The following is a 12,643-nucleotide window of genomic DNA, read 5'->3' as shown; positions in this document are numbered from 1 at the left end:
CAAAATAAAAGACTGTTGATAATATTACAGCATGAGTGCGAAAACATTAGATATCATATTTACTCTTAAGATAGTCCAATAAAAATAAACTATATACTACTATTATTCCAGTATTAGGACTGATGATATGAAGTCGAAACAGAAATATTCATTTTAATAGAAATAAAATGAACACCAGAAAGAGTAAAATCAATGCAAGAATCCCGAACGTCGGCTGCACAATTAGGAAACATACAGGGAATATAAATGTGTTTTTAAATGAGTTTTGGTCTGTATAATGAGCAAAACATGTTACATGAACATGTTATAAAACCAAAGCAGAATTCGTTTCATGGTTTGGAAAGGCGACCATTTGTTTACTATTTTATTTTATTTTATTTTTGTAACTGTTTAGGGAATTTACATTGGCTGTCTCTAATGATGTTATTTGTCTAACGGTTTAGTAGTCCTTTTGAGAGATTACTGTTGTTACGATAATAATCAAGGCCAACTCAAGAGCAAAGTTGTACCTCACTTACACAAACTGAACTATTACACCACTGAAAAACCCTTACGTTTGTTATGTAATGTGACAATTTCACAGTTAGGCAATTTGATGGTATCAATTTCACACGCTTCCAAAACAACGCATTTCTGCTCTGCTTTTATTCTGAAGGCAATGCCCCCGGTTTCCTGTATTACGCTGTTTACGTGTGTCTAGCTTGACCGCGGACCTGCTGCCACCTGCAACTGTCTACACACCGTTAATTGCTGCGCTGTCGGCACGATTTCTGGGTTTCACTCGTCCACCAACAATTTGATGCGTTGAAAATCTTGGTTTTCTCTTGTTAACTCGTAACTCCTAACTCTACTGTATAAATGTCCTTAAACAGAGCCGTATTGTGGCAGCGCATGTTGTTATGGCAATAAAGGGAGCTGGTGGGATGCTGTTCATGCATCCTGTCCGACACACACACACACACACACACACACACACACACACACACACACACACACACACACACAGATGTGTGCATGTGAGTCCGGTCAGGACGTGGCAGCAGTAAATTCGCAATGCGCCAACTTGCTGATGACAACCATCATGCTCCCATCACCATTTGGGATCCCCACAGGCGTCGGTATGGCTCAGCACAGCAGACCGGGGATCAGCAGTGCAGCTGCAGGTTCACCTGGGTTTAACCGGCCCGCATAACACCTGGATTACAAAGTTTCACATTGCAGGGGAGCACTGATCCCCCAGACTCTGACAGCTGCAGGTGCTGAGGTCAGCTCAGGCCGGGTTACTGCTCTCTCTCTCTCTCTCTCTCTCACACACACACACACACACACACACACACACACACACACTCGTCCGGACTCCTGGCCTTGTTGCTGTGTGTCTGTGTAATACCGGTGGGGGACACAGGAGGGAGGGAGGGAGAGAGAGAGGGAGAGGATAATGTGTTGCAGCTTCAGCTGCTCATGAGTATTCCGGCTGCAAACTACTGCAGCTCTTCTTCAGCAGGAACCAAGGAAAACTCCTCTCCCTCCTCCCTTCCCCCTTCCCTTCCCTCCCCTTCCTTTCCCTTCCCCCTTCCTCCCCCTCATCCTTTACTCTGAGTCAGCAAATCTGACCTCCCCCAATGAAAGATGATTACCCAGCTGCAGATGAAGGAGGGCAAAGGAGAGGGGGACATTAGAGAGATGGTTAAAAAGAGGTATGAAGGTTGAGGGAGACGAAGGGGCAGACTCCCCTGAATGCAGCTTAAACACTGCCATAAATTGCAGTCGACCTATTTGCACACACACAGAAATGATCTCATTGGCTGGGCTAATAAGTGGAGCCAAAGAAGGACCGGAGGCTTGTTTTTTTCTGTTTGCACCAAAAATTCCATCCATTGCAGCCTTTTGTTTTCCAGACAAACTAATCCATATGAGCTCCTGTCTTTACTTTGTGTCTGATTGCTCAGAGCACAGGGGCCATTTATCATCAGGTATGTTTCTCTGCACCGGCTACTGGTTTGGTGGAACTTGTTTTTTTTGCAGCAGGTCTGTGCAGGTTTTCTTCAGCAGCAGGCGTCCATCTGTAGATTCTGTCGGTCTGCAGATTTTGAAAGACTGAGATGTGTGATGCGCTACAATATGTCAGCCCATCATCTGATGATTCCCTAACATATATTGTACATTTGACAGACGCAGGTGTAAATAACAAAATAGACGATGACTGACTTCTGAATAGTACAAGGCCATTGTTAATGTTATTAGTAACATCTGCGCTTTGCTCTCTGTGAAGAAGTCCAAATGTACGCTATGAAAAAGGCTGATTAGATTAACCCCCAACGTTTCCCAGAGGAGTAATTATTGATAATCTTACCGGTTGAATTAAATAGGAGGTGCAAAGGAAGCAATTTTCCTCCACTTGACTAAAGGAGAAGTTTGCTTGACAAAGACACAGAAACAGATGAGAGCAATGAGACTGAACCAAAACTAAGAGCTGCAAGGAAAAAGTTAGTGTGAATCACCCTTTTTATATACTTGAGGTCATCTGATCCATTATTATTCTAAAAATATTAAATATTGCAGCTTTAAGTTGCCAGTTTATTAGACTTATACTGCTTAGCCTATTGCTTTTTACTGAATGGAGTTCATCATTGGCTAAGCTTTGTATTTATCAGAGCACCACTGCAGCACAAATTACCAAAGGAAAATATGAATCTCAATGGAGAGCAGCCATTTAAACATCACACGTCGAGGTTTGGCTTATATGCAACAAACCCCCACCGCAGGTCAACCCAGGACACCTCCTCCACCTCTGGGTGCTATGTTTACAGCCAGGTTCATATTTATAATGATGATTAATGTGCAGATTCCCCACAATATGCACCTTGGATGCTGTTTCCCGTCCCCAGCGTTTCACCCGGGGAGCTGTGACTCTCATCGCACCAGCTCTTTCCATCTCCCTGTAATTGCTCTATCAATCCGGCGAATGCACAGCCGTGCATGCACAGCTCATTTAGCTCCCGGCGTAATGAGAGCTGTTGCGTAAAAGCACAATCAATTTCTGACGTGCGGGTTTGCAGCGCCCACCAGACTGACAGCCGAGCCAATACACGACAAGAAGTTTAATGGTGTTTTTTGGAGCAGCGGTCTACAGCGATGCATGATGGGAAAACGGGACTCTAAAAAGAGCGCCCGGAGCGGCTCGGAGCGATGAGTGTGTCGAAACTGCTCAGAGGGAAATTGGCAGGGGGAGATGGAGGAGCGGGGACGGCTGGACAGGAAAAAAAATGAAAGGTGACTCAGTGATGAATGGCTTTAGTGTTAAGTCTGTCACAGCCTCACACAAACACACACCTACGATGGCATCTGAAATCTGGAGACACTTTGCATGTCAGATACATCAACGGTTAGAAAAGCAGGAATTCTTTAACTGTTAGCGAACACATCCCCCTGAAGTAACACAATCCCCCCCCCCCACACATAAAAAAACAAAAAAACATTCCCTCCACATAATCATCAGCGAGGTGGAGCTCGGCGGCGGTGGAGGCGAAGAACAACTCAACAGACGTGAATCCTCAAAGAACCGTTAGCTCGCTCTGCTAATTGAGCCTGCAAGAGCTATTTAAGAAGCCCTGCTTTTTAAGTACCGTTCACAGAGCAGCGTGAGAGAGAGCAGGCTGAAATCAAAAACAAGCTCAGAACTGGACAGAGGGTTAAGAGTCACTTCATGCAGAGGACACTATATACTGTCGAGGGCTGTTGACACCAGCAGCTATGCTTCAGGTTTCAGAGGAGCCGTGTCACTGTGGAGCGTTCTCCTCCTCCTCCTCCTCCTCCTCTTCAGAATCTTCCTGTTGGCTTTTCTTCTGTAGAGGAGGACAAAGAGCAGGAGAGGAGGTTGAAGTTCAAGATACAGCTTGTTTCCCCACTGTTATTTTCTAATTCTAACCACACTGGAGTGTGTCGTAGATTCACCCTGGAGAAAACAGGTGAATCTTAAAACCGGGTCTGTGATAGAACGTCAACTCGCTCCACGCCAGCCTGATGAGGACTATTACTGACTAGTTTGTCTCTTAAGGTTGATTCTGATGCTAGCCAAAATAAGTTAGCACCCAAGCATCCTACCAGTTTGAGGAAGTCGATGAGTTTGTAGGCGTCTTCTCCGGCGGAGAGGTCAACGAAGTCCCGTGGGATTCTGTAGCTCAGGCAGGGGCTGGGCTGCACCGTCACCTCGCTGGTGGTGTAGCGAAACGCTGGGCCTTCCTGCGCGTGCAGAGAAAACCACGTAATTACCAATGAAACCGTTCTGAGCTTTTGCCAAGGTCCAGACGAGCATGTCTCACGATGGCTGACCTGCTGCTGGGAGATCTCCCCACCGGACGCCAGCTCCTCCCAGCTGAACAGCAGCGAGTCGGTCACCTCTCCGAACGGGTTCAGGTCTATCAGCCACACCCTCCCCTGTAACACACACACAGAACACATACTGGAAGAGCAACTCAGCGTGCAAGCGGCCTTTTTGAATGTTGACTCTATTAAAATTGCTCACCAGACTATCTCTGTAGACATCGAACACGACTGGAACAGAGAAAAAACAGCTGTATAAACAACTCTACATGTGCAGTCATTTCACATTTACATTATATGCACGTGACAAATTGACAAATGACACATTTGCTCCTGTGCCCGTTCTCCACAGTTAATATTTAATGACTCTCAGGAGCAGAGGAGAGCTGAAGGAGGTGCGGAGCTTTAAAAAAAGGAACGCTGATGCTCACAGTCTTCGTCCAGGAAGTTGTACTGGATGTGCTGGCTGAAGAACTCCTGTATGGCCTGACAGATCTGCTCCTCCTGCTTCGAAATGTGCTGGTAATACTGAGTGTAGTCTCTCTGGGAGATGGCTGAGAACAGACAGAAACACCATCAGTGGAGCTCAAATTGAGTTTTATAATTGTTTCTAAATTAGCCTGCTGAGTAGACGAACAGCTCAAATATCATTATATCACTGTTACATCACACCTTTTCTCCCCATATCAGACATACTCAGCTCAGTGTGATAACAGTGCACTCTTGCTAGATCAACCCAGCATGTTTCCCTCCAACACGATGTATCAGATGGCCTGAGATGGCCTCTTCAGCTGACAGCAATCACTAATATCCTAAAATGTTGATGAATGTGAGCGTGAGAGTTTTTACCGATCAGTTTGTTTTCTTTGACGAAGCAGCGGAATTCTCCACCGGGAATCAGCTCGCTCCACTTTCTCAGGACCAGCTGAGGACAGAAGACAACACAGCTGACAAGATCCATCGTGGTGTGAGTGCGTGTGAATGAATCCTTGTGTGAACAGTGAGCATTAAGCCACAGGAGCTAAAAAGCCTCTCTGGCGGCAGGATGGGACTCATTTCAAATACAAGCTAATGATGCTATTTTAAAAAGCCATACTGGAGACACTGTAGTACTGCTGTTAGTACAGTTCATCTTTTTGATTGTTAAATACCTCATAGTTTATGACTGGATCTGGGGAGTCTTGGTCACTACATACAAGGAATCTGCAAAGACACAAATGATGGTTACAACTGAATACTTTCTGTTGTTTTCATTACAATCAAGAAGTTTGAAAGAGAGTGCAACAAACAAGCATATATAAAAATAGCTTTCCACTGCCTAAATGTATGTCATGCAAAGTGGTAAAAGCGTGAGGCATAAATCCACATCGCAGCTATTTCTCCAGCTGCCACTTGTGTTTTACTGCAGATTGATATCGGCCCGTGCGCTTCAAACCCGGTTATTTTTTTGATCTGGGTTGTCATCTAAATGCAAAAATAAGTGTGTGCGTGCATTGATGTTGCTGGATAGCGAGGCTTACGGCTGCGTGAGGTCGTGGGCGATGAAGTCGGAGCTTTTGAAGAGCAGAAATATATCGCTGAGGCTGTGACACTGCAGGGAACTGTTCAGAGCAATCCAGTTAGCATCCTGAAAGGGCACACACACATTTGTGTCTCAATCCTCAATGCTGGCAGTGTTACAAGAAGCAATTCTTATTCTTCAGTGCCCTGAAAAGTACAGGGCTTAAAAAAGTACAGTTTTTCCTTTTTCATAAACAGCCAAGTGCAGCGTTTTACCCGTGGAGCGCTCCAGTTGAGTTTGGGAAACACACGCCCACCGAGGGCGTTTATGGCCTCCAGCACTTTAGAGGTGAATTCTGGGAACTCGGGCGCCTGGCAGACACATAGCCACATCATCACAAGGAAGATAAACTCAGAAATAAATAAATTCAGTGTGTTTGTTGGGCCTTCATAATACAGACTGCATTTGGATGAGAAACATTCAGTGTGCTTACAGTGACAGTGGTGGTTGTCTCATCATCTGACCACTAGAGGGCAGCAGAGGAGAAGAAGAAGGATTGAAATTAACATTACAGATCTAATGACTGTTAGACTGTGCAAAGCTACAAGTAATGCAATAAGATGATGGCATTTCTCCCGGATAACACACTCTGAAAACACAGTAGACATCAAAACATTTGATTTTCATGTGTATTTCATGTCTTTCACTGCAAATCAATGCTTACTATATCTAAGTTTGCCTACTTTTGAGTAGCTGTGGTGGGTCAGCATAATACTGGAAAGGAATACCTGAATGTCTTCCTCTGCATTTGAGTCGCTGTTGTTCATGTGTGTCTGCTGTGTGTTATGGTCACTGAGGGTAGGAGAAACAAACAGGTGAGTGTGTGACCGTAACAGCAGAGTCATTCAGTAACATCACTCATCGGCCACAAACAAGCAGCATCTTTACACAGGTCACCTCACTGTGTCTCAAATATTGAAGGAGAAGACCGTAAGTGGCAAGACTTGATCATCTCTGGTCATTCCAACAAAGGCAGCTTAAACAGCATTTGTGTGTTTGTGTGTGTGTGTGTGTGTGTGTGTGTGTGTGGACTCATACCTGCCAGAGACTACCAGTGTCCCATCGTCCAGTAAATAGTCTATTACATTCTGAGGCAGTGGGAGAATAAGACTGGAATAAAGCAAAGTGATAATACCACTTGTAAATATGTTAATAATAAACGACAAATAGACAGAAGTGGAAGGAAGCTGCTCTGAAAAGCTATTAAAACACAACTGTTAAAGCTAACGACGGGGAGATGGCAGATACTGACTTCTATCTGGTACCTAGCGTTAGCTTGCAGGCTAAATGGACTATGTCTCAAAGCTACAACAGTGAAACGATTTGCTGGAATTTACGTACAAACGCAAGCAGCCTACCTTTTAATCGTATGTTTCTTGAATATCGGATACCAAACCGAAAACTGACAGTTGACAACTTGCTCCTTCTTCATGCTGCAATATCCTGTAACGGTAAAGTGTCCATCAGTAAATATCTTCCGACCCCCCCAGATATATTGGAAAAGTTCGGGGCCGCATTCTCATTCAGAAACTTGGCATTTTGGGGGAATATCGCTCTATATTTTTAATGTTCTGATTTTCTAACCTAATTTAATTCCCATTGTCAAAGCTTTGTTGCTAGAACTATGTAATAAATTTGCGCTTTCAGCGGGGGAAGTCTTTCTGAGGTGCACAGGTCGACGTGATTTACGATTTTATAGATCGTTTATGGAAGAGAGCAATCACTCCATACCGTTAAAAAAAAAACTAGAGGCGTAACCTAAGTAAACGTAAGATAATAAGACCAGTAAGGCCAGTATTGTTGGACAACAATATTTGCTGTTTAACCATATTTATATACTTTATTGTAAATGATTACTAAATGCAGCATTATCCCCAAAAGGTTATGTCTGCTATGATATTGATGAATTTCTACTTTAAACGTGTGGTAGAAATGACTCCAAAAACATTGGCTAATAATTCAATACAATCTTTCACCTCGACTCTGGTGACGTTTGCGGTACCCGGAAGCAGTAGTAGAGTGACTCCTCGTTCTTTCTATACCATCCGTACTCCTTCTTAGAAACCGTTGGGATTTCACGTGAGTCAAGTTTGACTTCTTTTCCATTTTAAATGATTGTTTAAAGTTTAGAATACACGACCTCCAGTCCCCTATAGCATTGTCAAATGTAAAGCAGCAGCTAGCTGCCTTTAAACAAGCACGGAAACGAACAGAAAAGCTAAATGTGCAATTGTAACGGCCAGGTTAGCGTTTCCTTTGTAGCAGCTAATTGAACAGCTCATGATTAGAAACGTGTCGTCAGCACTGAAGTTGTGCTTCTTTGTATTTTGTTGTAATTCTCTGTCGAGCTCTTACCCTTTGTCTATAAGCTTTCTAACTCCACTTTCATCCATTTCCAGTTGTCCAGATTATGAAAATGAGCAACTCTGAGGAACCCAAAGGGAGCACTACTCCACACATAGTGAAAGAAGAGGTACGTCTGTTTTTTTAGTGTTTTTAAAAGGGATCTCTCAGACAGAAACCTCTATGACAGCTGCCTTGAAATACTCCACATGGACTCTGACTTCAGCCTATAATGTACACTGATAGTTTTAGTAGCCACACCTGCAAAGTATAATCTAATTTAATACAATAACACATCAGTAAATCGTGTCTTTGCATAAGCTTCTCAAATGTGTGTTTTACTGTGGGACTTTTGTATTGGATTGCCTCTCATAGCTAAACTATGGCGATCTCACTGTCTTTTGAGCAGCCATGCACCCTTTCAGAGCCATTCAGCATCTTAGAACACTATTGATGCTAAAGTATACTACAACAACATACCCATGATCTTAAAAAAAGGCTTTCCAAAATACAGTATTTGGCCCTTGTGGACAGAAATTTGCAGGAGAATATAAATGACCATAAATAAGACACATACCACATTTCAACCAGTTACAAGTTAGAAATTTCTCAATTACACAAATTAAACCAAACGGCTCACATTCAGATCATTGATCGATCAATCATCAGCTCAGTGCGTTTACTCTCTGTGTTGCAGGTCATTGCAGCAGGAAAATGGGTCAAGCTGGAGAAGACGACATACGTGGACCCTGCGGGAAACACCAGGTACTGCTCTGTCTTCGACTGATGTGACTGCACGGTCACACGAGTTTCCTGTGCACAGTTTCATTCCCTGTTTTCATCCATCAGAACCTGGGAAACCGCAAAAAGGACAACGAGACGAGCCAACACAGAAGCAGATGGTGAGCGTCTCTGCTTTTTTTTACCCCCCATTTGCTGGGTCAGTCAGACTTTGAGTTGTATAAGCTGTACTACGCTTGTCCCGTAGGTGTTGGAATCATCGCCCTGCTGAAACGGACGCTCCACAAAGACTGCGTTGTGATGGTGAAGCAGTTTCGTCCCCCAATGGGATGCCACACCTTGGAGTTTCCTGCAGGTCAGATGGCTTTCCGCAGATGTCTTGAACACACTCTGTAGACACACAGACACACAACTTATTTTGGTACCACACAAATTGGGGCTGTTGAGACTTTTGTTAACCATCAGTGCCGTGTGTGTTTTCACTGTGTGTGCTGCTCCCAGGGTTGATTGATGAGGGGGAAAGTGCGGAGGTTGCTGCACTGAGGGAGCTAAAAGAAGAAACCGGCTACAAAGGGGAAGTCGTCGGAGTCACTCCAGGTATCATCGCGCTTGCTTGTGTAGGGGAGGTTCAGGAGTCAGCGGTGCAAAGTGAAAAGAAGCTCCATACTCATTTTTATCTTGCACACATGGTGGTAATGTTATTGTTGTGATGGCAGTGACATGCCTGGACCCTGGTCTGTCTAACTGCACCACCCAGATCGTCCTGGTCAACATCAATGGAGATGAAATGGAGAATATCAACCCGACACAACAGCTCGGTGAGCAGACCAACTCTTTTATGCACTTAGTAATCCATTTACTTTCTCCCTTGTTCAGTTATTCACTCTCTGGCTCATCCATTCCTTCAATCAGTCACTTGTTTTTTGTTTTTTTTTGTTTTTTTTAATACGGTCCTGTTGCAGAGGCTACTGTGCTGTCGCGAACACTGGTTTTATTTATGAGGAAGGAGGGGAAATTTTTTATTACCCACCTCCAGCTGTGATCTTAACCTTGTCTGAATGGGGCTTCAGTCCTAAGATTAACATGGAGCTTAAATATGTAACAGAAATCAGCTGAAATGAGATAAAACCTAATGCAAAAGTAACGTTAATCATATCATTGCATCATATTAGATCATTTCTGTCACAGTACAGCTCTACAGTGAGGGGCTGTTGACAGCTGCAGTCATGCTCTGAGGCGACATTTTTGTGAATGAAACACAAAACTCCACAAGATGTTTTTTTTGGCCCAGACTGTTATCATCCCGACACATGAGCTGTGTTGAGCACACACATGCACCTATTTATGAACGAGTGGCATTCAGCAAGTTGATACAAGCAGCTTACAACGGGTTTGTGAAGTCATAGGAACAGGTTTGCTGAATCTGACCTGAAACGCCCTCAGAAAAAGAAAAAGAAAGTGAGAGATTTTGGATGAGGAGGAATAAAGAGGAGGAGGAGGAGGAGGAGTGCGAAAATATTGTTTTCCACAAGGCTCACAGCCACTGTTCTGCATTTTAATAATCCATTTGTGTGTAATGTAAAAACCTGTTGGATAATCTTGCTCTCTTTTGTTCTTCCGCAGGCGATGGAGGTGAGTTATGTCCCTTATTACATCAGGAATAATCCCTTTCTCTTATCAAGCAGATCCTCACACAAGCCCTTTCTCCTCCCTTTCTAGAGTTCGTTGAAGTCATCCTTTTGCCTCTCGATGAATTCCAGACGAAAATAGATGGTGAGGCTTCAGCTTTCTCACAGCGATGTTTGTGCGCGAGTGATGCAAACGCACCGACTGACTCTCAGCCTGTTTTTTTTCTTTCCGCAGATCTGCTGAAGAAAGAAAAAATCGTGGTGGACGCCAAAGTGTACATCTTCGCCATGGGCATGGCTCAGGCCTTCTTTAAGCCGAGGGAGCTCCCCGTCCTGAAGCAGTGAAGCAGAACGTTCAGGATGAAGACTGTGAGGATGAAATCGCCTTTGCTGTTACATGGGGCTCCTACAAATTGGGGAATGTATTGGAAATTCTATGAAGAAATTGTATGAAAAGTTGTGGTTGCGCTGTGGTTTTCGAGCCCTTGTAACCTCATATTTAAATATTTGCAGTGACCATCCATCCATCATTCAGAGGATGCAACACAGCTGTGTGCGTAAATCCTGCTGAACAGAAAAAATCGTAATCAAAAGGCCTTGGATTTAGAAACCAAAGCTACGAAGGAGCCCTGTTTACACTACATGTCCTGGACCACTTTTTGTTCTCAGTATTGGAGGTACTGCCTTATACCTCAAGGCCTGACACATACACGTGTGTACGCTTGATGCACAGTATGTTTCAGGCTTTAGCGGTTTTTGCCTTAAGTGACAAGTAGTCATTTCCAGGTTTTAATGAGATTACAAGTAGTTTGATGAGATGCCCTTTGCTTTCATTTTTATCTACTGATTGTCAGACATTCCTTTATGTGTGCTAACATACTGTTTCACTGACTTAACGGGAGAATGTCTAAACAGCTTTCCGGTGAAGTCTGTTGGAATTAATTCTTGCTTCATTGAGTTCAATGTATTAGTCTTTGTCTTTTGGTTCACTTCAGAGCTGAATTGCAGATTGTGACGACGGCCTGTCTGGTTTTTTTTGCACTAATGTTTAGCATCATACAGAGAGATCCATCAATCCACACAAAACCAGAGAGGGGTGAGCAGCTGAATCATGCAAGCTCCACATCCTTCCTCTGGATTTTGACTGAAGGCATTCACAGCCATCCAATAACTAAATATAGAGGTCATCAGTCACGAAATAGCTTGTGCAATATGACAGTTGTTTCAGACGGTATTTGGTTTGTATATTAACACCAGTGTTAATAACATGAGGGGGATTTTTCTTTGAGTAGCTCCACTGTAATGTACAACAGAGATTCTGCATTGACATAGAAAGTAGCCTGTTCATTGGAAATAATTTATGCTGTGCCTCTAACTTTGTTATGGTGCATTTAACTGGATACTTAACTAGCAACTAGAAATTACTGACCAACGAATAAACGTGATACTACCTTTGCTCTTACCTGAATTTGTGTTTCTGTCTCAAACTGACATAGTTTCATTGGTTTGCTTATATTTAACTGGCCATTATTAAACTTTAAAAATCTATTTTTATACAGCATAAACAAGGGTTTGAGCACCACAGTATTTTTCAGTGCATTACAAGTTACCTAAAAATATCAACAACATCAGGTGATGCTGTAGCATGACATCCGAGTTCTGACTGTCTGATATAAGTTAAAACCAAAGACATGAGTGGCACGTTCAGTCCTGTTGGAGAGGTTTCATCCAGACAGTTTTTTCATGTTAATGTTATATCAACTACAATAACATATTTGAGCTCTAGGCCACTCACACTTTGCTTCCACAGCTATAAAAAACTCTGTGTTGTTGTGGCTTGGCTGATGCCTTTTATTTTTTTTAATGTTGCAGTTATATAGCATTATTGCCAGGAAAACGTCCTGTGGATATATGTGTGAAAACGACATCAATGCAAAGGCTTGATCATAACTGTTTAGCTGTAATTAGGTTGGACAGCATGTTATTAATTGAACTTTTCAGTTCTGCCGACAAACTGCCACGCACTCCAGTCCAGTAGGTGACGGTA

The 12,643-nt window shown here is 43.3% G+C and overlaps 2 protein-coding genes across 3 annotated transcripts; one reads left to right on the top strand and one right to left on the bottom strand.

The window, feature by feature from the left end:
* Nucleotides 1-382: 382 nt before the first annotated feature.
* Nucleotides 383-7,359, bottom strand: cdc123 (cell division cycle 123 homolog (S. cerevisiae)). 2 transcript variants are annotated; one of them, XM_076722705.1, is made up of 13 exons: nt 7,243-7,359; nt 6,923-6,994; nt 6,613-6,676; nt 6,318-6,350; nt 6,100-6,195; nt 5,844-5,950; nt 5,475-5,526; nt 5,173-5,248; nt 4,755-4,877; nt 4,526-4,554; nt 4,333-4,437; nt 4,105-4,242; nt 383-3,845 (listed from the first exon to the last, which is right to left on the bottom strand). In XM_076722705.1, the coding sequence occupies exons 1-13, from the start codon at nt 7,314-7,316 to the stop codon at nt 3,780-3,782; spliced, it is 1,035 nt and encodes a 344-aa protein (XP_076578820.1). In that variant the 5' UTR covers nt 7,317-7,359; the 3' UTR covers nt 383-3,779. The 2 variants fall into 2 exon arrangements, with proteins under 2 accessions (XP_076578820.1, XP_076578819.1); XM_076722704.1 differs by having other exon boundaries at nt 3,280-3,845; nt 4,105-4,437.
* Nucleotides 7,360-7,904: 545 nt separating this feature from the next.
* nudt5 (nudix (nucleoside diphosphate linked moiety X)-type motif 5) lies at nt 7,905-12,058 on the top strand. Its single transcript, XM_076721915.1, has 10 exons — nt 7,905-7,963; nt 8,284-8,357; nt 8,925-8,992; nt 9,077-9,129; nt 9,216-9,323; nt 9,470-9,565; nt 9,685-9,786; nt 10,592-10,600; nt 10,688-10,741; nt 10,832-12,058. Exons 2-10 carry the CDS (start codon nt 8,295-8,297, stop codon nt 10,939-10,941), a joined length of 663 nt encoding a protein of 220 aa, XP_076578030.1. The 5' UTR covers nt 7,905-7,963; nt 8,284-8,294; the 3' UTR covers nt 10,942-12,058.
* The last annotated feature ends 585 nt before the right edge of the window (nt 12,059-12,643 follow it).

This window comes from Chaetodon auriga, chromosome 22 (assembly GCF_051107435.1).
Source record: "Chaetodon auriga isolate fChaAug3 chromosome 22, fChaAug3.hap1, whole genome shotgun sequence".
NCBI lineage: Eukaryota > Metazoa > Chordata > Actinopteri > Chaetodontiformes > Chaetodontidae > Chaetodon > Chaetodon auriga.
Note: the sequence above shows the minus strand (reverse complement) of the source record. Positions and strands in the feature narration are given on the sequence as shown.